The 27,328-nt window shown below is 39.8% G+C and overlaps 1 protein-coding gene across 2 annotated transcripts in view; it reads left to right on the top strand.

The window, feature by feature from the left end:
• Positions 1–27,328, top strand: part of NIPAL2 (NIPA like domain containing 2) — a 73,120-nt gene that overhangs the window by 35,970 nt on the left and 9,822 nt on the right. For both annotated transcript variants that reach the window (XM_004768909.3, XM_013064763.2), the window contains exons 4-8: positions 2,863–2,922; positions 10,251–10,372; positions 18,104–18,200; positions 25,161–25,296; positions 27,145–27,233. In XM_004768909.3, the coding sequence (XP_004768966.1) occupies positions 2,863–2,922; positions 10,251–10,372; positions 18,104–18,200; positions 25,161–25,296; positions 27,145–27,233 (504 nt within the window). The remainder of the gene's footprint in view (positions 1–2,862; positions 2,923–10,250; positions 10,373–18,103; positions 18,201–25,160; positions 25,297–27,144; positions 27,234–27,328) is intronic.

Below are 27,328 nucleotides of genomic sequence, written 5' to 3'. Positions count from 1 at the left end.
CATTCTCTTAAACAAAAACAATGAGTACAGAAGTATATTAGACATAAGATCTTTCAGAGAGTAAAAGTAGCATATTTATGTTCATAAAATGCTGACAACTTTTATGGCAATTGATATCATTTCGTGCATATGGTATATTTCAAGTTTATTGTTACCAATCCTGTCCCTTGTTAGCAATGAAATTGTCCCCTACAGAGCAATTCCCCCATCCCTTCTAAAAGTGAAATTATTTACGAAACTGGTTTAGCAGCGAGAAGAGAAGAACAATGCTGTTCTCCCTTCCAGGGAGGCAATGGAGTGTAGTGTCTGTGCAAGAGCCCTGGACCAGGGTTGAGGAAATGTGAGCTTTGGTTACAGTTGTGCTATAATACAAATGTTTGTTAAATGAATGGATCAGTGAATAAACAGACCACTTCTGTGGACCTACCTCCCAAATACCATGTTTAGGACCTGGAGTACATTGTCTCTGTATCTCCCACCAGCTCTAAGTTGTCCCCATTCTGGGTAAACCATGTCTCCCTTCTCCCTGGACTCATTTGCTGTGAGGCAGTAGTCTCAAGGATTGTTGTCACGGAATACTTGTGGCATGTGTTAGTAGTGACTCTTCACCTATTTCTTATTAATCTACCTCTCTCCACTTGGACACATTCCTTATGTAATCACACAGGGAGTCAGTGATGGGATGCGAACGGGGTCTTGGTTTTGATACCTTCTCTAATTCCCTAACATATGAAACTAGTTTCCCTGAATTGTTTTGGTTCAAATATGAAATGGAAAATTTTCCGATGTTTTTACACCTGTCCCAAACTCAATTCTTAATATAATGGGCTATGTGTCTGTACGGAAAACATTGCTTTAGTGTTTGTAAGCCACACCACCCAATTAAATTCATGCTTGGCGAATGTTTTCCATGCTCTGTTTATTCTGTGTAAAACATCCATTCCGATAAATAACTCGCCCAGGAGAAGTTTGCAAGGACACAGCTCAGCTTGAATAAGAGAGCTAGTTGAGAAAAAGATGGAGAAAGCATGAGAGAATCCCAGCTTATCTTGAATGGGGGCTTCTGGTGTGGTTTTGTTTTAAATCAGTTGTTAGAATACCAAATATAGTGATATTCAAATTTAACTGATTTAATGAATTATTATACAGACTCATTAAAATTTCTATCTATATAGAATTTTAAGTGACATGGCAAGTGTAATAATATGTTAACTAAGGAAACTGAAAAAAAATTTGCATTACAATTTTATCTCAACTAAGGTAAAATAAACACGCCAACATATTAACAGCAGTTTTCTCTAGATGATGAGTTATTTTTATGATGACTTTTCTTCTGTATATTTTTACTTTAAAAAAATCAACTTAAAAACATCGCTAACAATTTCTGTTAAAAATTTAAAATACAGGGGCGCTTGGTTGACTTCATCGGTTAAGCATCCTACTCTTGACCTTGGCTCAGGTCATGATCTCAGGTCGTGAGATAAACCCTACATTGGGCTCCATGTTGGGTGTGGCGCCTACTTAAGATTCTCCCTCTTCTTCTCCCTCTGCCCCTCCCCCAAATTTAATTAAATTTGTTTTTAACTTAAAAATCTAAATACAAATTATGTTGTGTATTATTTTGTATTATTGCAAGTTTGGATTTTCCCAAGCCTCTACTCACAGAGGAATGGCTCCATGAGAGGAAATTCAAAGAGATTCAACATATCCTATATAACCTGATGCCATAGTAGGTCATGGCTCGCTGAAGGTTGAGGGTTCAGTAGCATCAGTCATGGGAAAGAGGATCTTATGCCATGAGGGCCAGCAAATAGCAGGGCAGAGATCCCACAAACTCTCTTCTTTGTGTGCTAGGCAGACCCAGGAGATCTTAGAAGACATATCTCAGAGTCAAGGGAACTGATGGTCTTTGAGGGGAGACAGGCGGTTTAATAAGAAAGCTATATTGCAGGGAGTAAGTACACAAAAGGGTGGTTTGGTCATCGGTCTAGGAGAATCCAGAGGTGATTCTTGAGTCAAGAGCTGGTCACAAGAATGGAGGCAGAGTTGCAAAGGGGAGAACACAAATCAAAGTCCTTTAGAATGAAACTAAACGGTGTTTCTGGGAATTCTGATGATTTGAGTAAGGATGGGCGTAGAATATAAAAGAGATCAAGAACAAATATGGTGAGTAAAGTGGCAGGAGACGGAGGTCTGAGCCTGAGGTGAAGCTGGCCTGAGCAGCCCAGGGACACGGGACTGAAGAAAAGGGGATGGGCTGGACGGAGGGTGAAATTCAGACCCAGCAAACCCGAGATCCTTTTGGATGTGTAGTGGGGGGTGGGGGATGGCAGGAGTCCTAGGAGTCTGGGGCTCCTTAGAGGTAGCATTAGAATAGGAATTATCAGAGGAGATGAAGGCAAATCATGGGTTTCAGTCTGGTGTAGATTTAAAGTTAAAACGTCCTTCCTTCCTTCCTTCCTTCCTTCCTTCCACTCTTTCGTTCCGTCTCTTCTCGCTCTTTCTGCCTTCCTCCCTGACTCTCTCCCTCTCTTCCTCCCTCCCTCCCTCTCTACTTTCCTTCCTTCCTTCCTTCCTTCCATTTATTCATTTAGTTACTTAGTAAGCTTTTATTATGCCATTGCTGTCTGCAGGGCACTAGCTCAGCCAATGTCCTTGGTCCATTGTAAACCAGGCCAGTTTCTATGTATCCTCAAGCACCAGGAAGAGAAAGTTGTTCTCACAGCCACAGCTACTGGGTGCCTCTGACCAGGACATAGCTAGTCCACGTATAAGACACAAAGGGCTTAACTCCTTTCAAACAGCACCACATAATGTATGTTTTTATACTGGAAAAGCCACTAATGGCCATTTTCTTTCTAGGTAGCGCCATTATTTCTGTTATGTTTCTGAAAGAAAACTTAAGAGCTTCAGATTTACTAGGTAAGTAATTGGTTAATTCATGTAATTGTAGCGCTGCTTAATCAGGAAACAAATAATACTATTGATAAAAAAAATAGGTGCATGAAAAACTGGGGACAAATTACTGAAATGGGTAAATCGGAGATGAATGGTGTTTTCCTGGAGCTGCCTCTCCTCCTTCTCATGAAATATATCAGTTGTCATCATGCCCGTGGCTCATGCTATTGGCCACAGTAAATTATTATTTTACATTACTATTATTATGAATGTTATGAAATTTTCATGAGCCCAATAAAATCCAAGAAAACATCTGTGTTACCTAATAGAGGAACTCCACTTCAAATGCTGTATTTGTTTGACTGTTACATGGAAGAACTACATAAAAATGAAAACCACACAAAAATCAGATGCACCAATTAACTACCTAATTTGTATTTCGCTCTTTCCAAAAGTAACACAGAACATTCCCCCTTCAAAATTTTATTTAGAAATACAGCTACTAGTGGAAAAGAACAGCAACCTTCCTGACAGAAAGATTGTTCTTATATAGCAAAACCATCATGTGTTGGTTGTGTCTTCCTCCTCTTATTGGAAATATCCCTTGTGAGAAGAGTTCTGGAACTTCATATTTTCTTCCTTGACAAAATGCTCTCTGAATTGCTGCTGACATCCGATAACAAATATGATACTTTAGGCACTTTAAATAAAGGCAATGTCTGCTCACTTCCAAGGAGATCAGATTTTTTGTAAAATCTGAGCTTTAAATGTGACTCCAGTTTTGGTATGTTGAGAATTCGTTTTCCCTTATTGTGTTTCCCTTGAGCCCAGTGTCTTGAACGTGTTTTCACTTCTTCTTCCTCCTTGGTTTGAGATTCTGCTAGTAGAGTTTTTAGTCATCATCATCAGATTTGTCATAGTTACAATGTTTTCCCAAATATAGTCATATGTGCATTGTATCTTTTCACATATATTATTGTTCTGTACTCTTTTTTAAATATATCACGGCTTATGGAATCATTTGGGGAAGAGGCATGAAATCAGAAAGGAGAATGAGCATTTGTCTGAGTTTTACGAATTAAAAAAATTAGGTCCTGAATCACTTTTCTCATTTATCAAATGTCTCCAGGAAACTAAATCATTTTATCTAACATATGTCATCTTTTGTAGTTAATGGTTGCTTGAGTTTAAATGAAGCTGAGGCATTTAATGAGGTAGTACAGGTGGATATGTAGGCAGACTTGCTAATTATTGTGAACACTGGTGATAAAAAGATGATGGCAATGGCATCTCTGCCCTCAAATAATACAGTCAATGATACAATGTATAGAGTAGTAAGTTTTTTAAAAGCAGAAATTAATATGTGTCTTAATGCCTTGAAGATTTAGTTTAGAAGAGGGTTTCTCAACCTCAGCACTGCTGCCATTTTAGGCTGGAGAATTCTTCACTGAGGGGGGTTGGCCTGTGCATTTCAGGGTGTTCAGCGGGATCCCTCCTCGCCTTTACCCGTCAGATGCCAGTAGCACCGTCTGCCCTCATACAGCAACCAAAAATGACATCACATGTTGCCAAATGTCCCCTGGGGGATGGAATCAGCCCCAGTTGAGAACCGCTAGCTTAAAATAAATAGAGGTTACTCTAGCTGAGAAACTCAGAGAGAACGTTTTAGAGCGGGAACATTTCAGTCAGTTCTGCTGGCTGGATAGGGCAGGCATGGGCCATTCCTAAGCATTTGGAGGGTGATGTACAAAGGAACTAACATGAGAAATATTAACAAAGGTATAAAAAGGCAGGGTAAGTTTCTACTTAATTCTGCACTCTAACTGCTGCCAATCAGCTTAGGGAAAAAAATCAAGTCACAACTATGGAAAAGGAAGAAATAGAAATATCAATGTGTGCAGATGATTTGCTTATGTACTTGGAAATCCCAAGACCAACAAAACATTACTAAAACTAGCTCAACATCAAAGGGTATAAATTAAACTCACTTTCATAGGCTCAAATCTGGATTCGACTTTTTCTGTCAACTATGTGGCCACGTAATACTATGTAACTTCCCTGGGCCTCAGTTTGTTGACAAATACAGAAGACTGTTCAAAGGATCAAATTGGATAATTTGTATAAGCACATAAAGCCTTGTTACTATAATTGTCGTCATTTCTGCAATCAACTTCATTCCTGAGAGGTAATACTAAAAATGTAATATTGGCAATAAGAAACACACACACACATATACACACATACCAAAAGACAACGATAATATAAAGAATTAAGCCTCTGTTAACTCTTTGATTCTTTGCTAATTTCTCCTATTTTAAGAAGAGTTAACATTTACTGAATAGTTCCTCTTCCCAGGTGCTATTAGTGTTTTATATGAACTATCTCATTTAAATGTAGGAGCAACCTATCTACAGAGCTGATACTTAGAGAGGTTAACTAACTTGCCCAAGGTCCTGTAACCAGTGAGTGGTAGACCAGTATTCTAATAGTGGCAGTCTGATACAACCACAACATGATGGGTAAGGGTGAGTCTCTAGTGACAGCTGTGTGACCTTTTGAAGTTACTTCATCTCCTCTTTCTCCTCACCTTTAAAATGAAGATGATATTACCTACTCTGTAGGATTAAATGAGTTCACAGAAGCAGAACTCTTAGAACAGAGCCTGTCACGTAGTAAGCGTTCCGTATTATGACCGTTATCACTGCTACCTCAACCCCCCACCCCTACATGTCCTCCCGTGGTTCATAGGAGGAAACCTTGATTAGGATATCTTTGCAAACTTCAGTAATCCAACTAATATTTTTCACAATTCCTGTTGGGTATTTTTGCTTTCCTAATTTAATGCTTTTTAAGTAGGGCTGTATAACTGATGTTACATTCGTTTCATACTGAAGTTACAAGTGATCGATTCTTAACTTTAGTGGTGTAGGAAGAAGAAACAAGGGAGCCATCCATCCCTTACCCACACCTCCCACAGCAATGTCACAACATTATCGTGACCTGAAATGCAATAACCCACTTCAGACTAGGGGAAAAGGACTTCTCCCCAACCTCACTCAGTAATCTGTTAAGTCACAGGTATTTTCTTTGGGTCTGTATTGCTGTTGCCTTGAGAAAATTTTGCTCTTTCTATAAAGAGCTAAAAATTCAGGCTATTTTTTTTTTCTTCTCTACAGAGACTAAAACCAAACAGGGAAAAGAGTACTTAGTGGCTTAAAAAAAAAAGATTAACATACAAGCATGCTAAAAATTAAATTGTCAAAATGTGCAAAAGAAAATCATTTATTTTTCCCTGCTTCAAGCAAATGAAAGTTTGTTTTTCATGATGGAACAAATGAAGATTTTGGGGCCATGTGGAAACAAGCTGAACTAATTTATTGCCAAATGTTGCTCTGTGGCTATGAAGCTTTTCACCACTAGCCTCAAAAAATGACCTCACAAAAGCTATGTCTGAAAGGAATCGCCAACTATTATTAACTCAATGACAGGCTTTGGACTGTGATCTGATTCTTAGTGGACTAATAACTTTAAATTATTTTAATGATTATTTTTCCTTTAAAAAGCTCCAGATTTCTCTCCCCTTCAATCAGCCAAAACCTATATAGTACTTTCCCCTCTCTTCTCCCTTAGTCATCAAAAGTACTAAATCCAATAGAATGTGAGATCCTAGTTGACATAAGTCCAGATAGTATCATCATTAAAAAAAAAAAAAAAGTCAATTCATCAGTACTCTCCAGAGACCAGTAACTTGATTACTTCAAGTGACCTATAAATGGTTTCCCCAGATAGAATGTCAAGAGATTAATAGTGACATGAGGACCATCTCTTTCCTTCCTTCTCCCACACCAAATGGTCAGCTTGGGTAAGGGCCAGTATTGAGAATACTGATCTAGCCAAAACAAACATCATTTCTGGTTGAGAGAACAGATTGGCTCTTTTGGTTTCAGACCTGCCTCAAGCAAAAAGGTGCTTTCACGATAGCACAGGACGGGACCCATGAGCAGAAAGAGCTGCCAATTTTCAATTAAATTTTAAGCGTAACTGAGATAGTTTTGGACTCCTAGTGGTCAGTATCCTGAGGTAGCTCTGTGTCAGGGCCCTCTGTCACATCAGACCTCCAGGTGAACCTTCAAATCCAGTCAGCTCTTCTTGTCCAACCAAATTCCTGGAATCTAGCAGGTGTGGCAATTAATTTGTACCTGGAGAGGAAGAGACTAAGTCACAGAGAGATAAATAACATGCCTAAGCCTTTGCAGCCGGCAAGCAGCAGTGAAATTTGAATTCTGTGGGGGCAGTTTCAGCGTGGTTTAGACTTTCATGATCTAAGTTTTGACCTGGAATTTAATCATTTATGTGGGCAAAGAGCAGACCAAGTGCAGCTTCCCCTCCTTGAGTATGTTAGTGTTTCTAGATGACTCTCTTGGGCAAACGGACCAGTAGAAGGTAAACTAGCAAGTTTTCTAATGTAGAGACCTGTGTCTTTCCAAAGAAAGAATATTTGTGGCTTTACTGAGATAAAAATATTAGGAAAAGACATCTCATACCACTTTTAGAAAAATATGGGGTATAAATGCATTTTAAGGAAATTTATATAAGGAGCTGCTAATGAGTGTCTTCAACACTTTTAAACACTCAGGAAACCTGGGCACGTGATCCATAAAGGAGACTGTGAGTCACACAGACAAATACAAACGACACCCCGTAAACAAACATGTAACAGCCGTTCTCTGGAACTACCTCTGTAATTGTCAGAGGAAGCTGAAATTAAAGTTATTAAGAAGAAACAATGGGTGACCTATTGATCTGCCCTAGACTCATTAAGTAGACCCACAGTGAAATGGGGCTCCGGTGATATAAGGCACGTGCAGAAGGACTTTAAAAGTATAATGGCAAAATCGTGAGTCATTTTATTTGTTTTCAAGGAGTTTTGAAACCCACTGAAGATCTATATTGGTAGAAATGGGCAGAGTATGCAAATGTGGAAGCAGATGGGAAACAGGGACCCCCTGTAGGAAAGTTAAGTTAAATAACACTCCCTCCAGAGAATGGGACATCATGCTGATTTAAAAGGAATGAGGCTGCCCTAGATACACTGATGTGAAATGTTCTCCAGGATGTTCTGCTACATAGAACAAAAGCAAGGTACAGAAGAGGGTATGTAATATGCTGCCATTTGTGTAGGAAACTCAAATGCGTGCTCTCTCTCACACACCAGCATAAAACACCTCTGAAAAGGGAAATCAAAGAATTGGTGGCAGTATTAATTTCCAGGAGGGGAACTAGTGGGCCATGAGGATGTATGAGAGATTTACCTTTTTACTTACAACCCTTGTGTGTCTTTTGAATTTTTTACCATATGCTCATGTTACCCAATCAAAACTCAATTTTAAAATAAAGAAATGTAAGGACACTAGATACAGTTAGTGGAGATTTTTTTTAAAAAATCACTGGCAGAGGAACTCAATAAAAATAAGAAATTTGGATTTCACAAAAGTAAGCTTGGAAGTCTCCAAGATTTTTAAGTTGTATTCAATCCATTTATTCTACATCACCATACCAAGTTTAGAAATCTGTTTTTTTGTTTTTTTTTTTTAGAATCCCATCCTCCTAGCAACCCTATATTGAACAATTATAAGATCTTTTTTCTTCTCCAAAGAAGAGGTGGGGCTGACCAGTAGTTTTGCCCAAGTTCTTGGGTACCTGTAAAATTTATTCTTTTCCTTTTATTGCAATGCTTAATAATATATGTTGGGTTTTTTCATTTTTAAAATTCTCGGTAGAAGTAGTTTTTAAAATTTATGTATATGAAGGAATATGCCAGACAAACGTGAAGATGTGTGAGCTGTTCATTTATGTATTCAGGGGGAAATGTATTCAGAGGGGAAATGTATTCGGGGGGGAGAATAACAATGCTGAAAAAATAACAAAATAGTATTGAAGCGAAAAAAAAAATTTTGTGTATAATTTCTGCCTTCACAAATTATTACAAAGTAAGCTCTTACATTAGAGGAAGGTTATTTTATAGTTTCTACAATACCTTGAAAGCTATCATCTAGCTTTTGTGAAGAGCCAAATGCTGTTTGTTCTCAGAAATAAGAGTTCAAAACCTTAAATCATTGGTTAAGAGGAGTAGGAAGTTGGTGTCTTCCAGTTGTGAGATTTTATAGATAAACCAGATTGCTTCAGGTTGGAGTCAATGCTGGTTGTAAATTACACACACAGCAATGCTGACCTTAGTGATGAAACCAGTTGAATTGGGTTTTCAAGGGTGCTGTCTGAAAAATCCTACTTACCTCAGTTTTTCCTCTGCCGATTATTAGTAAATAAGCAGTTTTCAGTGTTATTTGGAATGTCAAGGCCCCCCTTTACTCCTCTTTACGTGACCTCTCTTCCCACACAGATTCCTTCCCATTATTTTAAGTACTGTGAAAAGGATGACAGTAACACATTCTTTACATAGGTTTATAATGTGGATATTTTACTAAGTTACCCCTAGAATTCTAGATTCTAAATGGAATGAAATAAATCTTTTAGCAAAGCCAACACTCACCTTTATTATTTCTGCTAAAAGGACTTCAAAACATGGCAGTGATGAATGAAAGTGATCTTTTACCAGTTTCAAAGCGTAAAATTGTGTGTGTGTGTGTGTGTGTGTGTGTGTGTGTGTAAAGGCTTCAAAGATGAGGAAGTACAGAGTAGATCATCAGGTCATCCGGTGGTGGACTTCCCTACTCTCTGGGCTCTGATGGATCTAGATCTATCATGCACTTACTGGTCCACATAGAAACAAACAACCAGCTTGCATATGTTTTCATGTGTCCAAATACACGTGTTCTGATCTTTCCCACCTTTGGGGAAAGGTTTTCTGAAGAGGCTAGGATTCATCTGGAACAACAAAGAAAAATCAGAAGTTATGACCCACCCCATCCTTTCCCTGGCCCTTATCCTCCTTTTAAAGACAATGTCATCAAGTGAATGCACAATGCTATCTAGGGATGGCTTGATGAATTATTTTATTTTATTATTTTTTAAGATTTTATTTATCTATTTGATAGAGAGAGCAAGACACAGTGAGAGAGGGAACACAAACAGAGGGAGGGGAGAAGCAGACTTCCTGCCAAGCAGGGAGCCAGATGTGGGGATCCAACCCAGGACCCTGGGTTCATGACCTCAGCTGAAGGCAGACACTTAACAACTGAGCCACCAAGGTGCCCCTGATGCATTGTATTTTAATAAGGAGGGACTATAGGCAGTTTTATAAGTAATTCTCCATCTGCAGGTAATGTTTGCATTGATGAAAAGGCTCAAATATCCCTTTTCAACTTGGTTTGTCTTTTCAATTTTATTTAAAGGTATGACATTGGCATTTGCAGGAACATATTTATTGGTGAACTTTGCTCCAGATAGAAATCAGTCTATCTCTGCAAGAACAGTCCAGTATTACTTTGTTGGCTGGCAGTTCCTGATCTATGTGGTAAGAATCTTAAACATTTTACTATCCCAGAAGTTATATTATCTAGGCCACTGGTAATGCAGACGTTAGCAAATGAATCAAGTCTTGTCTTCTCAGCATTAATAATCTCATTAAATTGTAAATATATTTGACCAAGACCAAAGTATTTGAAATACTAAATCAACAATAGAACACCCCCAGTTTCCTGAGTATCCTATTCCTGGGGGTGACTTGTCACTGAAACAATTTCCACAATATTTAATCCAGCAAATTCCAGAGCAGCATGTTTTAGGACAACTCAAAGTAAAAAACAAACCCAAAAAACTTTCTTCCTAGGTCAAAGGGAAATGCCTGAACACACATTTAACCTCACTGGCTTTTATTCGAGATAGAGATTTTCTTCCAAAAAAGTATTCATTGAGACCAATGCAACAGGTTGTCTGGGGAGAAGTAGACAGCAGTAGGATAATACTGGGAGATGTGTAAAAGAAAGAATGGAATGAGCTCATGTAGAAATTTGAAGGCACTAATTGGGGTATTTTATTTGACTCAGTGATTGTATTCAGTGGGTATAGTGAGAATGTGCTGGAGGTAGTTGGTTTAGGGTGAAGAATCAGTATGTTCCAGGAAGGGCAGGTGGTGAGAAGAAAACTGGGGTAGACAACCTGACCATCTAACCAAGAACCATATTAGTAAAATAACTGTGAATTCAACAAAAAGAATCAAAGCACAGAGAATCACACATCTTTAGGATTAGAAGAGACTTCAAAAAGCTATCTGTCTAGTCCTCTGCCACTATAACAGGAAACTCATATGATCCTACTTCATACACCTATTGTTCTAGATGTGACATTGGGATTTGTAGGGACATGTATTTTTGGTGAAGTTCACTCTAACTGTAACCCAGAATACTACAGTGGAGACTATGTAGTACTACATTATTATCTGACAGTCTTTAGTCTGTGTGACAGGAATTCTATGTATCTTGCCATCTCTGATATAGAATTCTGACCACTGGAACACAAATCCTTACAGGTATTTTCTCTTTCTAGCCTCCCACTATGCTCCTTTCTTATTCAACAAAGATACTTAGGTTTCTCTGCTTTAAAAAAAAAAAATCATTTAAAAATCCTCATCTTTACACACTCTGTCATAAACTGTCCTGTTTCCCCTCATTCCACTCTCCCCTCTACTTTCCCAGCTCCTAGTCACTCTTTACTCATTTTAATCTGGTAGATTACCCCCCGCACCCACAAATTGCCAAGTGGAATTGCTTTTTTGGTACTGCTTCTTCTTGAACCTTGTGCAACATTTACTCATGACACAACATCTCCTTGAGGCCCTCTCTTTCCTAGATTTCTGTTTGTTTTCCCTATTTCTCCTCTTCCTCTCTAACCATCCATCCCATACTCTGGGTGGGCACCTCCTTCTCTTGTGCCAGTCACTCTTAATCTATTCATGCTACGTACTCTTCCAGGGTTTGCTTGGGTGATCCCATTGCCAACCCCATAATCCTATAGGAGGACCTCTAAATCCAGACCTACACCTCTTTCCCAGTCCTCCTCTGAGTTGCAGATCTATGTTCTCATCTGTCCACTTATGACTCATCTTGCCTGGATGTCTCATAGGTTCCTCAAATGTATCATCTCAAAAATTGAACTCAATGTCTTCTCCCCTGGGCTCTCTTCTTTTTTGTACTAGAAGACTTCCCTTCCTCCTGCTCTCTATCAACCTTTAGGATTAGACTTTCCAGCTCAGATTAGCCTTCCCTGGGCCTATCACACTTTGTGCCTCCCCTCTGCCCCATTGTAATCCTCCTGCTTATCCACAAGATCTAACCTTTGAACAGATTTCATCAATCAAATCCAAGGCTCTAGAAGCACTTATCAAGTGTTTCATAGTAGCCTAGACTTGAAGTCCTTTTGACGTGTTATTATTCTTTGCCTACAAGGCAAAACAAATTCTTAATCCAGTAAGAAAAGGGTCACATACTCTGTGACCAGAAAATGAATAGCCTGAGTCGAATCCTTTGGAGATTAAAGTTGCATCAAGACTTAATTTCCTGAATAAACAGCATTGTTTGATGATGACATATATTGTTTTAATAACAGAGGAAACATTAAAAAGAACAAACCAACTTTTTATTAAACCTTAAATTTCCATTTTAAAAAAACCCTCTGGCATTACTTGCATTTTTTGCAACTTTCCAAAGTCAACTCTTAAACTCATTTATTCATTTATTCACTAATTCATTCAACTGATTAGACACCCAGGGTCTAGAGAAGAATTCCTGTAATAGGGATTTTAGAGTTCTGGGAGAGGCCCGTATTCCTATAAAATAATGAAAGTATATTTGAAAATAAATGTCACCCCCCAAATGTAACTAATTTCAGATATTTATAAGGTAGCATAAAATAAATCTGTAATAAAGTCACATTTGATTTAATTTTTTTAAAGATTTTATTTATCTATTTGAGAGAGAGAGAAAGATCACAAGTAGGCAGAGAGACAGGCAGAGAGAGAGGGGAAAGTAGGCTTTCCCTGCTGAGCAGAGAGCCCGATGCTGAGCAGAGAGCCCGATGCGGGGCCTGATCCCAGGACCCTGAGATCATGACCTAAGCCGAAGGCAGAGGCTTAACGCACTGAGCCACCCAGGTGCCCCAATGAAGTCATATTTGAATAACACTATTGGCAGTAGATTCTAAAGGGAATTATCTGCGTTATCTTAATTTGGAATTTTAATCCATTATATTTTGCATCTCTTAAGACTCTAGAAGTTATCAATTATATGCTAAGATCTTGAGCTGGAGTTGGATTTGAATCTGTTAAGCATTGAAGTAATTAATATTTAATCCTTGGAGGGGGAAGTCTCTGTGCTGTTTCTCCCAACCATGACTGCAAAGATCATAATTATGGCCATTAAGACCCTTCTTTGAAGTGTCATTCATCCAGCTGTTCTTGGATTACACCAAGGATAAATGCAGTACCTGAAGTGCTTTTCAGGACAGATCAAATAACTAATACCATGAGTAAAAATATTTTAAAGTCTGGATAAGTTTTCCATTTCTCAAAAGCGGACCATTAAATCATAACCCAGCAGGCCAATAGCATCTCCAGGCTTACCTGTCCCAGGCGGATGTCCAGGTTACCTTTCAGGCGTGCACGAGTTGGAGGCCTCAGAAACAAGAGCCCAGGAGCCTATCCTCTGAGCTGGTTCTTTTTCTGGAAGGAAGAGGATTTGAGAAGCCTGGTGTCAACGGGCTGGCGAAGAATGATGCATCTTCTGCTCACCCACTAACATGGCCTTTCCCGGCCTGTATTCATAGATGGGCGGCCCCAACCGCTGCTTTGTCAAAAACCAAAAACAAGTTCATATTGGAGCTTCAACTTGCTAGGGAAGCGGCTGCATAACATGGCCCTGTCTGAGAGATTCACCTCTGTTAACATGTTCAAAGCCAGAGGTCCTTTAGGAAGGGAACAGACTTGCCGACCACGGCGTCCTTTCCTCGAAGGACCTCAACCTTTGGTTGAGTGACACCCGTCTATGCAGGATGCAGAACCGGAGTGAGGCAATTCGGCCCTGACCCTCATTTACTTCGTGTTCTTTTGCAGGCTTGGCTGTGGCCCTTTTGCCCACCCAGACTTTCCAGCAGAGCATTCAGGTGGAAACTTGGGTCATGAACATAAGATCCTTCACAAAAGAATCTCCATGGTGCTCACTTTCCCTCCATCGGACAAAAAACTAAATCCGCAGAAGCAGCGGCGAAACGCTATTGCTTGGAGTAATTCTAGACTGTAGCTGATTATTATTAAGTCAGCCTTTCCAGCAGAGTTGCTTCAGAACCCACCACCAAGTGTCAAAAACCTGAAGGGAAAAAGAGCTGTTTTCCGCAGACATCACTCTGTATCTCATGAGGTTCATTTGCTTTGCCGTCAGGATACATGCACGCTCACGGAGCAGGCCGAGCTCTGTGCAGAGCTCTGACTCCCTTCTGTCCTTTTCCTCTGCAGCATATCAGGAAACTGAGGCAGGTAATTTGCCCAAGGTCCCATAAGAACTAAGTGGCAGAACCAGAATCCAAAACCAGGGAGCTCACCTCCAGGGTGCATGTTCTAGTCCATTTCAGTACAGACCCCTCTATGCAGAATTAGTAAAAGCTGACCACTGAGAACCACATCTTTGTCCTCACTTGATCCTAAGGAGAGCCTTGGCAGAGCTCTTCCCCCCCCCCCAAGGAAGTCATCTCAAAGTCTTGACTTTCAAGAAAGGACTTGGTGAGAGAAGATGAGGTAAACATGGGCTCAGATTTTTGTACTGCAAGTGGGGCACCCAGCGGTGAGATTTTGTGTCTCTCTTTTGTCACATCATCCCATTGCCCAGTGCTCTTTTCACTGCCAAAAACAAGAAGGTGAATTGCCTTTAAATCTAATGAGATTAGAGAATCCATGCAGAAAAGCCGGAGTCAACTCAGAAAATTCATCCCGAAGATTCTATTCCCCTGGAAAGATGTCAGACAACAAAACCTCAATTCGTTTCCTCTTATCTCCGTAACAAATTGTCACAAGCTTCGTATCTTAAAACAATACAGATTTATCGTCTTATTTTTGAAGGTCAGAAGTCCAGCGTGGGTCTCACTGAACTAAAATCAAGGTATTGGCAGGGCCATATTCCTTGCTAGTGCCTCTGGAAGAGAATCCGTTTCCTTGCCTTCCGCAGCGGCTTGAGACCAATAATATTCCTTGCCTCTATTCTTTCTCACGTTACCTCTCTCTCTGACCAGGCCTGGGAAGGTTCTCTGTTTATTAGGACTCATACAATTACTTCAAACTCACTCAAGGTTCCCCACCTCAAGGTCCGTAGCCTTACTCACATCTCCAAAGCCCCTTGGCCACATAGAGTAACGCACACACGTTACAGAGATTAGAACGCGGGCGTCTTTGGGAGGCCATTATTCTGTGTACCAGACCTACATCACTTAACGCTTCTGAGCCTTGGTTTCCTCTTCTGCCAAACAGGGATAATAGTGTGCGCCTCCTGGAGCTGTGAGGATTCAACAAATTAATGCAAGTTTAGCGAGTGGTGAGCCTGCTGTCAGTGCTGCTGTTATCTCTGACCTCTGAGGTAGTGATCAGCAAAGCAGCCTCCTCCTGGGTCACAGCAGCCTGTGGAAATCACAGCTGTTTTAATATTGGTATTTTCAGAGAGGAGGAAATAATGTTGCACGCAGGGAAAAAAACTAGCATGAATTCGTGCCGCTTGAATATTTTCTTCCTGGGAGCTCCATGACCTCTTGCAACAAGACAGAACATAGGGCAGCTACAGTCATTCTGAGTCACAGGAGCTCATGTTTTATTTATCTGGAGCCACAGAGATGGAATTTGGAAAAATGTCATATGTGATATTTGAACTGATAACCACCCTCATTTTCCCCCACCTCCTCCTGAAAGTAATCATCCTCTTGCTAATAGATTTAACTAACACACTCTGTGCATTAGGGCAGGAAGAGCCTCCTCTCTCCAGCAATGAATACAGGGTCCCTAACACTGCTGTGAGTCGTTTATGATCATATGACGTGAGAAATGGAAGCCTGGGGTTGAAGCGGGGGGGATGAAGCCGACAGGGATATTTCTGTTAACAGTTGGTGATCTGTACAGGCATTGAGACATCCAACGTTTTGATGGCAGCTTTGGGGAAAGCAAAGTGATAGGAGTTTAATAGCTTTTGCAGCATGATTTGATTAAATTAAAGGCCTGGCAAATAAATCCTATAAGAAAAAGTTTAAGTAATTAGTTTAATTAACCAGGAAAAGACTGAGGGATGACTTAATCTCCCATATGAGATGAAAGGTTTTTAAATGAGGAAGATATGGTCCTGCTGCTTTCCATGCCCACAGAGGATTAAGGGGGGGGGGGACAAGCAAACCTTGAACTGAAACAGTAGAGATTTATGTTGAATTAGAGAGGGCTCCATAAGTAAAATGCAGACCTAAATGTAGTGAAGTCCTTAACTCTAGTACTTTAAAAAAAATATGTGTATATATAGCCGTGGTGTTTTTACTTGTCTGACATCAGAAAAGTAAGCATTTGTATTTATGATTTCAGTCCAGGGTTCCTGCATTCTTGAAAAAAAAAAATGCTTAGCTTTAGGTTATCTTAAGGGCTTCAAAAAAGAAAAAGTTAAAACCAAAATAAAATTGAGAACTCAAAACTACATTAGCGTTTTCTTAAGGGTAGGAAAATTTTAGACATTCAGTCAATTAATATTTATTGAACACTCAGTTTATTAGACATTAGGTCTGTTTTTCAGCAAGTTGCTCATAATAAATATGAAGTATAATTTATTCATTAATTCCATAAATATGTATTGGGTGACCGACAGTGTCCCAGCACTGAAGTCCATGGTGAAGAGGACAGATGAGGTCCCCATTCTCACAGAACTGGTGTGCCAGTCTGAGAGACCGAAAATAAACACATAAGTGGATGAACAGGATATAGTCCAGATGATGATAAAATGCTCTACGGTAGATGAGGGGTGGCTCTGTTAAATCAGAGTAGTCAGAGAAGACATCTTGGAAGAGGTGACCTTTAAGCTGAAATTAGAGTGATTGGAAGGAGCCATTGTAGGGAGATCGGGGAAGGAGTATTCCAAGCAACTCCAGTAGCTAGTGCAGGGGCCCCAAAGGCAGGTGCCATCTGAGCTCTGCCGAGAACTGGGGTGAGGGGTGGCGGGGGGGAGAGGCCCTCTGTGACTGGATCATGTGGGCCATCCCGGATTTTATTCTTAATGGGATAGGAAACCATAGGAGGTCTGAGCAAAGAAATGATTGGATTTAACATGTATTTCTACTACGTGTATTATCCTGGATAGACCTCATAAACAGTGCACCGTTAAAAGCCAGGAAGTGAAAACAAGTATGATTCTGCACATATGAAGTCCGAACATATGCAAAAATAAACAAGGTGCTATTTGAGAACACATAAAAGGTAGTAAACTATAAAGAAAATGACTAGTAAACACAAAAATTCTTTGGAGTGGTTGCTGGAGGGATCCTAGAAGGAGTAGAGTACAACTGGGGAGAGGTGTGCAGGAGACTTCGAAGGCTGTGGTAGGTTCTTTCTCTCTGGCTGGGTGCAGGGCATGTGACTACTCAACACACTATGTAAATACCTTATGTGTGTATCATATATGTTCTGTACGAATGACATATGTCATTATTCAAATTCTGCTTTGAAATTATTCCTCTGGCTGCTTAATGGCTGGATGGTAGAGGCAAGAGTAGAATCAGAGAGAAGTTGGAAACTCTTGCAGTGGTTAGAGAGAAGGTGACAGGGAGTCGGGGAAGGGAAGGAGTTACTGGCTGGTGCAACGAGGTATGTATTGATGCCATTCTTGGGTGGAGGTGAAGGCCCCAGGAGGGACAGGTAGGGAAGGAAGGCACTCAGGAGTTTAGCATTGCCCATATTTGTGTGATATGGCTATGAAACACGCATGGGGAGATGCCTAGAAGATAGTTGGATAAAAGAGACTGGAGTGGCCGGCCCATCTCAGGGTCACTGGCATATCGAAGAGGGGAGAGCTCTGGGTCTGGATGGCTGAGGCTCTTTCTGTTGTTCTTACATGTTTATGATTGTCCTCAGGAATGCCAGGCATCGTCAGATCTCACAAAATCAGAAAGAGAAGTGTGGCATTCTGAAGACTTCGTAAAAATAATTTACAGCTTACTCTTTTTCATCCTTTTTTTTCATTTCTAGATTTTAGAAATATTAATTTTCTGCACTCTGCTGTATTTCCATAAGAGAAAGGGAATGAAGCACATGGTGATTCTGCTAACCCTGGTGGCACTTCTAGGTAAGGACGTGCGCTGTTTCCTAATCCTCTAATCGAGCCTCACAGAATCAGGAAAGAGACTCAAGCATTCTATTCCTTTCTCATCGTTTCTACTTTTGAACTCTGATCTGTTAAAAAGAAACCCAGTCTCAATTATGCAAGTTCTATTTTGAGTGTCACATGGCTAGAATTGGTCTGTTTAATTCTTTTAAAAACCTATGGAAGGATCTTTACTTCTTGGTAATTTTATTTGCTCTCTAACAATTTGAGGATTGTTCTTCTCAGTATATAATTGAAAATTATTAAAAGAGGAACATATGAACCATCCCAATTGAAATTTTTGTATCAGGAATTATTTATCAAGACCTATCTTGTTTATAGGTTTAAAAAAAATTTTTAATAAAATATGGCTAATAAGAAATGTAAATGTAAGCAGTATGATTTTCTTAACTACAACATTTCTTTCATTCATTGTTGATCTGCCCATCTCCTTTTCTTTCCAGAGGCACCTTCTAAAATTTGAAAACGGTTGCTTCTATAAGCCCACCATGTATTTTTAAATCTACGTCCTTTCCTCCTCTCTCTCATACACACACACACACACACACACACAATATAAATCAACACTAGGAGTTTTCACTAATCATTGGAAAATTACCTTTTAAAAAATTATTTATAATTCTTCTTTTGCCTCTTCTTTGCAGAGAAGACGATCCATGCGTCATGTGTTGTTTGCTATGACTCTATGATTATGCTTATACCGCTGGGACAGGTAGCAGCCCTCATGTTAAGGAAGGGCTGGAGCTTTCTTTTTTTTTTTTTTTTTTTTTTTTTTTTTTTTTTTTTCCATTTCATGAACTAGTTCACTCCTTTGAATCAGAAGATTTGTATTTCTGATAGTTCCTTGTACAAACAAATGTTACTATGTTTAAGTATGCTGTTGATCAAATGAAAAGAAAAAGAACTCTATATTTGTTTCTTTCCAAAGTACCAGATAGGGAGAACAAAAGCAAACAAGAGACAAAATGTACATTATATAGGAAAATACTTAAAAAATCAAGGAAATTTTATTTATTTTTTTAAGGAAATTTTAAATAGGAAAGTAAGATAACCATATTAAGATCTGACACATCAGTTATGATCGTAGATGTAAATGGAGCACATTTACCTAATAATAAAGAAAGATTGCCAAATTGGATTGTAGAAAAATTCCCAGATTGATTTTGATAAAGATTCTGAAATTGGATTCAGCCAGTGTTGTCTGGTTCAGATCTGTGAGAGATGTAGAAATAGTGCCCTTTCTAACTGCCCCTTGCTGGTTGTTAAATACTTTGGCTTCATACAGAACAATCATCTAAAAAAGTAACTCAGTTTGAAAGTAAAAGAAAGCAGAAGGCCATACTATGACGATCTAAGTTAAAACCAAGGTGGGAGCATTAAATGCAACAGAGGCTCCTAGAGGCCCCACATTAGTATTTAGCTGCTCAGCAGAGTGGGCCCAGGGCTTGGGAGGGGGAGACGCCAACACCAGGAGGCCTCAGGAGACTAGAACAGCAGCTCTTTTGAAAACTACATTCCCAGAAATAGGACAGGAGTAGGAGACTTCTCTTAGCTCATGGAAGGTAGGTAGACAGAAAGGTATGTAAAAATAGAGGAATGAGTCCTTAATTTTGATCTAATGTTGAACTCTAAATAAATCCTGAAAGCAGACCATACACCTGCTTCAAATGCCTGTGTGACTTTTACAGAAGTTAATCGTATAATTGGCCACAAAGAAATCCTTGATGAATTCCAGGAAGCTGAAATAGTACAGACCACATTCTCAGATCACAGTGAAAGAAAAACAAAATAATAACAAAAATAGAAATGAGTAAAACCGTAACATCTGGAAACGTTAACACTACTCTTAAACTGCAGCTGGGCCCAAGCAGAAACCAAGATTTCACTGCAGCATGTATTTTTAAAATTATTATGAAAACACTTAGTATTAAACCTATAGTTTATGATGAAAGCTGTATGCAGAAGGAAATTCATTGCTACAATGTAAGTCAAGCATTCCACTCAAAAAGTTAGGGAAGAAAAACACTGAAGTAAAGCTGAGGCAAGCAGAAAGAAGCAATTAATACATGTAAAAATTAATGAAATAGCGACTAGAAAAGCAATGAATTGATAAATAAACCCAAGAATCTATTCTTAAAAGACATTAAAATAGATCCTCCGTAAGACCAAAAAAAGAAAAAAATCTCAAATACCCAAAATTAGAAATAAAATTGAAAACAGATATGAAAACTTGGTTAAATTGTTAATTTTTAAAGGAAAATAACTATGGAGCAAATAGAAGCTACATCCTGAAAATAATAGGACTATGTACTTTACTTTCAACCTAGATGGTAATGCATTTAAATCTTTTTTTTTTTTTAAGATTTTATTTATTTATTTGTCAGAGAGATAGAGAGAGTATAAGCAGGCAAAGTGGCAGGCAGAGGCAGAGGGAGAAGCAGACTCCCCGATGTGGGACTTGATCCCAGGACGCTGGGATCATGACCTGAACCGAAGGTAGGCCGCTTAACCGACTGAGCCACCCAGGCACCCCAGGCCTTTAAATCTTTAGGAAACAGATTATTCTGATACTGTTCACACTATTTGAGAACCTAAGAAGAAAGTTTGCACCTTTTTTTTTTTTTTTTTTTTTTTTGTATAATCAGTATAAATACTGACCCCAAACAGCACACATAAAGAATACCATGGACTAATTTCCCTACTGAATATTAATGTTAAAGTCTCTAATAAAAAATTAGCAGGTAGAATCCAGAAAGGAAAATCATTCTTCACTTAACACCAAGTGGTCTTAAAGAAACTAGTTCTTTTTCTTTGTAACACTTATAGTAATTTGTACTTGCATAGTCTACTCATATGCTTATATTCTAGTTATCTCCCCCACCAGATTAGTCATGTGTTACCCTGTATATAATTACCTAGAACTGAGGACAGTGAGTACAAAGTAAACATTTTGAGTTAACTAAATTAATTACGGGAATGAACGGATGGTTCCTTAAGAGATCCATTAACATAGTTCATCATGTAAATGACTCAGAAGGGAAATATCATGTAAATAGATGCTGAAAAGACATGCTGAAGTTTAATATCCATTCCTAATAAAGAATTCAAAATGCAGGGGCGCCTGGGTGGCTCAGTGGGGTAAAGCCTCTGCCTTCGGCTCAGGTCATGATCTCAGCGTCCTGGGATCGAGCCCCACATCGGGCTCTCTGCTCAGCAGGGAGCCTGCTTCCTCCTCTCTCTCTGCCTGCCTCTCTGCCCACTCCAGCCCCCGACCATCACCATTCTCCTCTCTGCTTCTGTGACACTGGAAAAAACCTATTTCTCTTAACCCAGAAGCTGGAGCACACCCATTGGTGAAAGCCAGGAAGTGTTCTCACTACAGTAAGAAAAGGGAAAAAGACACCCACTCTGCTTTCTGCCTACCTGTGCTGGCTGGGCATTTTACAATGATCAGCAATGACTTTTACAAGAAAGAAGTGATTGTGAAAATCCTGCAGCAGCTTTGAAAAATATGTAGAGTGTCAGGTTAAACAAAAAAATGGCACACAGCTGCATGCCTACCTCTGTTGTGATTAAAAGCATGCACAAGGCGTACGCTGGAAATGAATGAGAGGCAGTAGGCAGGTGGTTTTTTTTTTTTTTTTTTTTTTACTTTATTGTCATTATTGTTTGTGTAACAAGTTAAAAAATGAATTAAAAAAGAAAAGAGAAAATGAGGGCTACTGGGAAGAAAGAGATTTGGTGTCTGGTGGGTAGCGCCCAGACCCGTGGCTGCAGTCTTCTTCCTTAAAGGAATCTTAAGACTCCCAGCAGAATGCTTTTGGCTCATCAGGAAGCTAGGAAATCTTGGAAGTCCTTCTCTCTATTCTGCATACTCAGATGTAGAGAAGCCAAATTAATAAATGAAATATTAATGGCTCTAATAAGGAGATGTTGATGGCATTTGGGAAAGTCTCTGGAAGGAGCAATTGATGAAGTAGGAGGGAACAGAGAAGGCCAGGTTTCAAACGCAGGTCAGCTCTGTCAGGTAAAGACAGCACGGCTGTCATGTCTGTTGTTGAGAATTAAGAAAATGGAGAGACCCATCAAGAAAACATATAAAAATCCATGTAACTGAGCACTGCCGCACGGTATGATGGAGTGTGACTGGTATTCTATAGAAGGCAGCATATTTCAGTATATTTCAGAGGAACAGCAGCTGTTAACAAAGTCTCCTCTAGGTGATTTTCCTAGGCAGTTGGCAGAGAGGTATGTAAAGATTTATGTTCAGGAATATTCATCACAGCCTCATTTTTAATACCAAAAAAGAAAAAAAAAAAAAAGATGCAACCTTCACATGCAAAAATAGGGAATTGCCAAGATAAAGTATATATTGATGGAAAGGTATACTCCACAGCTAATGAAAATCATGCTTTAGAAGAATATTTAATGACATAGAAAATACTTAATGGCAATGGAAAATAGGTTCCTAAATAGTATATACTGTATGATTCATATATTATAATATATTCATACATAGAGATGGAAAAATAGCTGTAAAGAAATACTCCCAAATGTTAAAAATGATTTGGGGATGAGTGTTGAGATTACAGGGGATTTTCTCTTTTTTTCCAGGCTTTTTCTGCATTTTTCCAAATTTTCTTAAAGGAACATGTAAACTTTTATAGCTTAAAATAATGAGGGTGGTTTTTTTTTAAGATTTTATTTACTTTTTTGACAGACAGAGATCACAAGCAGGCAGAGAGGCAGGCAGAGAGAGAGGAGGAAGCATGCTCCCCCCTGAGCAGAGAGCCTGATATTGGGGGGGGGGGTCAATCCCAAGACCCTGAGATCATTGCCCAATCTGAAGGCAGAGGCTTTAAACCACTGAGCCACCCAGGTGCCCCAAAATAATGAGTTTAAAGATTATTCATAATCCAAGTGCCTAGAGATAACCACTGATAGTGTCTGGATATAGTTTCTTCCAGCATTTTTCCTAGCCTCTTTTTCTGTATATAAAAAGAGAAGATACATAAACACTTTATATTCATATATATATATATATACATATATATATATATATATGCATTTAAATTTTGTATTTTCACCTGTCCTCATTAACCACATGTCCACCCGAAACTAAAATGGAAATAGTCACCAGCCTTGAAGTAACTTGCAGAGTTCCAATAAAGAGTGATTAATCAGTTGATGACTGTACATGCTTTGAAAATACATTGATTAACTGTAGCAAACCGATAGCTGGTGTAGCTGTTGAATAAAGAAGTCTAGTTTTGTTTTTGTTTTACAGTTAAGTATAATTTAACATCAGATGGTAGTTGAATTAGATGACCTTGAAGGGCCTATGCAATCCAGAGGTCGTGAGGCTAATGGAACAGTGTGTTCAACTCCTTCTCATTAATGATCCCTTTGGGAAACCTGGCTGTTCAGAACGCAAGGCCATACACACATTGTGCTCTAATTTTAAGCAAAATTTTGAGGAGGAAGCCAAGGTCCCTCAAAAGCTAACCTTACAAACTTAAACCATCAAATGACACACATCACAGTCCATATTTCAAATTCCTGGATTAGCTAAAGTATGACTATTGTCATAATCTGTAGAAAACATGTAAAACGATGAGGTCAAAAGACATTTTAAGATGAAGAGGGGCCTGGTTGGGAGGGCCTCTTTGTTCAGACTAGGGGTTTGTTTTTAGAATTTATCACCTGTTCTCCTCTGTTAATTATGACTTTTAATGGAAAGAAAATGCCTAACTTGGAAGTATGCCCAGTACTCTTCAAATTAAAATATATTTTCATTTTTTTGAAAAGGAGATGAGAGGCTTTCCCTTGTTAGCCATCAGCTATTTTAACACACACACACACACACAGACACGTATATGCATATACATACGTGTGTGTGTATATATATATATATATATATATATATATATATTCAAAAGCTTAAAGGGATAAAGCCCAGATATATTATGACCTGGTAGAGCAACAGCACCAAAGATAATGTTTCTCCTTCTCATTGCCTTTGACTTACAGTTATTTGATTTCATGTAAAAATCATGTTTTAAATTTCTGTAGGTTTCAGCTAAGTTATGGAATTACATGCAACATTAAATGACCAAAAACAAAAAGAAAACATGTCTCTTCCTACAGAGACATGGTGCCTCTAGAAAATGCTTCATTGCTTTCACATTATAAACTTATCAAGTCACTTCATTGCTATTTGGAACCTATGAAAAATTTTTTCTCCTACAGATAGTTACCTCTTTAGCATAGAGAACAGACGTTGCTTGTGTAAATCTTAGATTTATGGTTGACTCGGAGAAATGCATACTCAGCTCTGGCCCCTCTTCCTACCACCATCTTTGTCAAAAGAAAAAAAAGTTGTTTTTTCATGAAACTTCTAGACATTTATGAACAAAAAGGCTCATATGGAGACTCAGTACAACTCTTAGTAAACTCACAGAGTGAACTGACTTCCACGTTCCAGTTTTCTCATCTGTTTGGCTTTCATTTTTTTTCAGTATAGTTTAATAGTTATTTTCCCTTCCGTGTCACAAGGACTGTCTGACTTTTCTTCTGTCCCCACTTCATTGTTTTCTACTCTCCCATCTCCTAGTAATTATAACCTCTGCGGCATCCTTTCAACAGTTGGGGCTGGAAAATAAGCATCTTGCTGCAAAGATAAAAAGCACCCCTTCGCACAGCCCATCTTTAGCTGATTTAAGCAAATTCAGGGTCCAGCGCGGCTTCTAGAGAGAGCTACCGGTCGTCTGGAGCCCCGTCCCACCACCGCCTCACGCGAGCCTGCATTCCGAAAGCCTAATGGGGGTTATCGACGGCTCCACTGTGCGAACGGGAGGTAGTTCTGTGTCATTCTATCTCAACAATGTTTTTTGTGTGTGTGTTTCTTGTTTTCTTTTTCAGCCTCGCTGACTGTTATTTCGGTAAAAGCCGTCTCCGGCATGATCACTTTTTCTGTGACGGAGAAAATGCAGCTAACTTACCCCATCTTCTATATCATGTTTATCATCATGATCGCGTCTTGTGTTTTCCAAGTCAAGTAAGTTAGCTTCTGAGAACTTTCACCTTTCAACCTTCCAGGGCTTCTCTGAGCATTAATCTTTATTGGCGTCCATTGATAATTAACATGAAGTGTAACTGGTTTCTAAGGGTGCCGGGTCTACAGCTGATCCTCAGCCAGCATGCCCTGTTTTCTCCTTCATGCCCAATAAGAAGCTTTTACTGAGCCCTGCCTTCATGTCTTGTGAGTTCTAAAGTATGGCCATAATCTAGCGAAGTGCACTTTGATACTTTCCTGATGCTCTTCTGCTTGTAATTAATATCCGTCATATGCAGGTTGTCATTAGCAATAAATCAGAGGGGCAGGTCCACAGCCAGGATTTCATTCTAAATATAGGAAATGCATGAACCCTTCACCTTCATCCCTAGCTCAGGCTCATTAATTGCCCAGGGATGGACAAAATCAGACATTTGGCCGGGAGGGAAATCCTTTCCCCAGAACCCTGCATGCTTGGCCAGAATTTTCTTTGTACCCCTGGGATCGCGGAATGATTGTTTTATGTTTCTCTTGGGGCCTAATAGTGGTGACATGGAACTTTTGCGATTTCTGTTCTTCTCTCCCCCCACCTCCATCTGCTCTAGTCACTTCTCCTCCACTTCACATCGTGATTATGCCTTTGCCTGCAGAGGCTGTCTTTAGACAGCCAGGAAGTTTTCTGTTTGTCCCAAAATGCTATACAAAAGCACTATCCTGGTACCAGGAAATCAGAGCCTACCCTCCGGAAGAGAGAGCTTCCCTCCATGGGCACCTGCAGTCAAGTCTAACCTCCACGGGTCAGACATGGGCAAGGACTGGGGAAACTCAGTGTTCGGTCACTGCTTCCTCTGTCATCTCCTTACGGGAATGAGTGTGTTTCTCATGCTTGACCCTTGCTACTTTGTTTCAGCTCCCTTCCTTCTTTTGAGTTCATCAGCAGAGCTAGAGTATCTCTTGAAGTTTCGTGACTAACATCGTTATCTTTCAACTGGTTGTACGAATTTCAGTGGCAGGCACACGGGAGGGTGCCCCGCACTCCCATCCCCCTTCTTCTAGTCCCTGCCCCTGCCCCGATGGAGCTGCGGTGAATGCACTCCAACTGTAGGACTGGCCACTGGGCAAAACCGCCCGAGGCAGTGTTTGTTCATAGATTTGTGCATATATGTAAGTGTGTCCACGTGGACACCTGTGTATACACATCCTCTCAGGTACACCTGGGCTCTATCCACAAACATTGTTTTTTTCAACTGTGCTACGATAGGACCTAAGCGTTTTAGTTTGGGTTTTTTTCTTTTTTTAATTGTCCAGTTGGTGTCAGTGACAGGGCAGCACGACTTCCTGGTGGGGGCTGGAATCACACTGGTGGCCAGAGAGAGACGGCGAGCTCCCACATGTGCTCTGCAGCTGGAGCCCTGAGCATTGTTTTCGAAACGTTAAACATTCCCTCACTCCTCCATCTTCTTTCTTGGCACGTGGCATGTCAATGGATAGCTACACTATTCCCCAGATATGATATTTAACAGATTCTAGGGTCTATCCTCATGAATCAGCTCCAGTGTGATACTGGTCCAGCAGCTTGAACCGCTTCCAACTCAAACTTCTGTGGCCTCAGAATATGATTAATTGCTTTTCATTGTTACTGTTGTTGGTTTAAACAGACCATAAAACCTGACATCTGATCTCATCCATCAGACGCATATAAGCTATGACTGCTGATTGGAAATGCCCTTTTACTGCACTTCCTCTCCCTTTGTAGTTGTAGCTTAAGGACATGCGTTTCTTGATGTTATTGCTAACTTATTGCTGAGCGTTCCTTAAAGCCAGAGCTCCAGTCAGTGCCTTCTGCTCTAGGTTCCTGAGTCAAGCCACGAAGCTCTACGACACAACGATGGTGGTGCCGGTCAACCATCTTTTCTTTACGACCAGTGCCATTACTGCAGGTGAGCCTTGGTCTCCTACCCTTCGGTGACTCCACCCCCACACCAGGCGTCCATCAAGTTTCTCTCAGGGTAGACGACACACTCGAGGAATCTTC

The sequence above is a fragment of the Mustela putorius genome, unplaced genomic scaffold (genome assembly GCF_011764305.1).
Source record: "Mustela putorius furo isolate JIRA1106 unplaced genomic scaffold, ASM1176430v1.1 tig00000228_pilon_pilon_pilon, whole genome shotgun sequence".
NCBI classification, from domain to species: Eukaryota; Metazoa; Chordata; class Mammalia; order Carnivora; family Mustelidae; genus Mustela; species Mustela putorius.
This window is presented reverse-complemented; position numbering and strand designations above follow the sequence as displayed.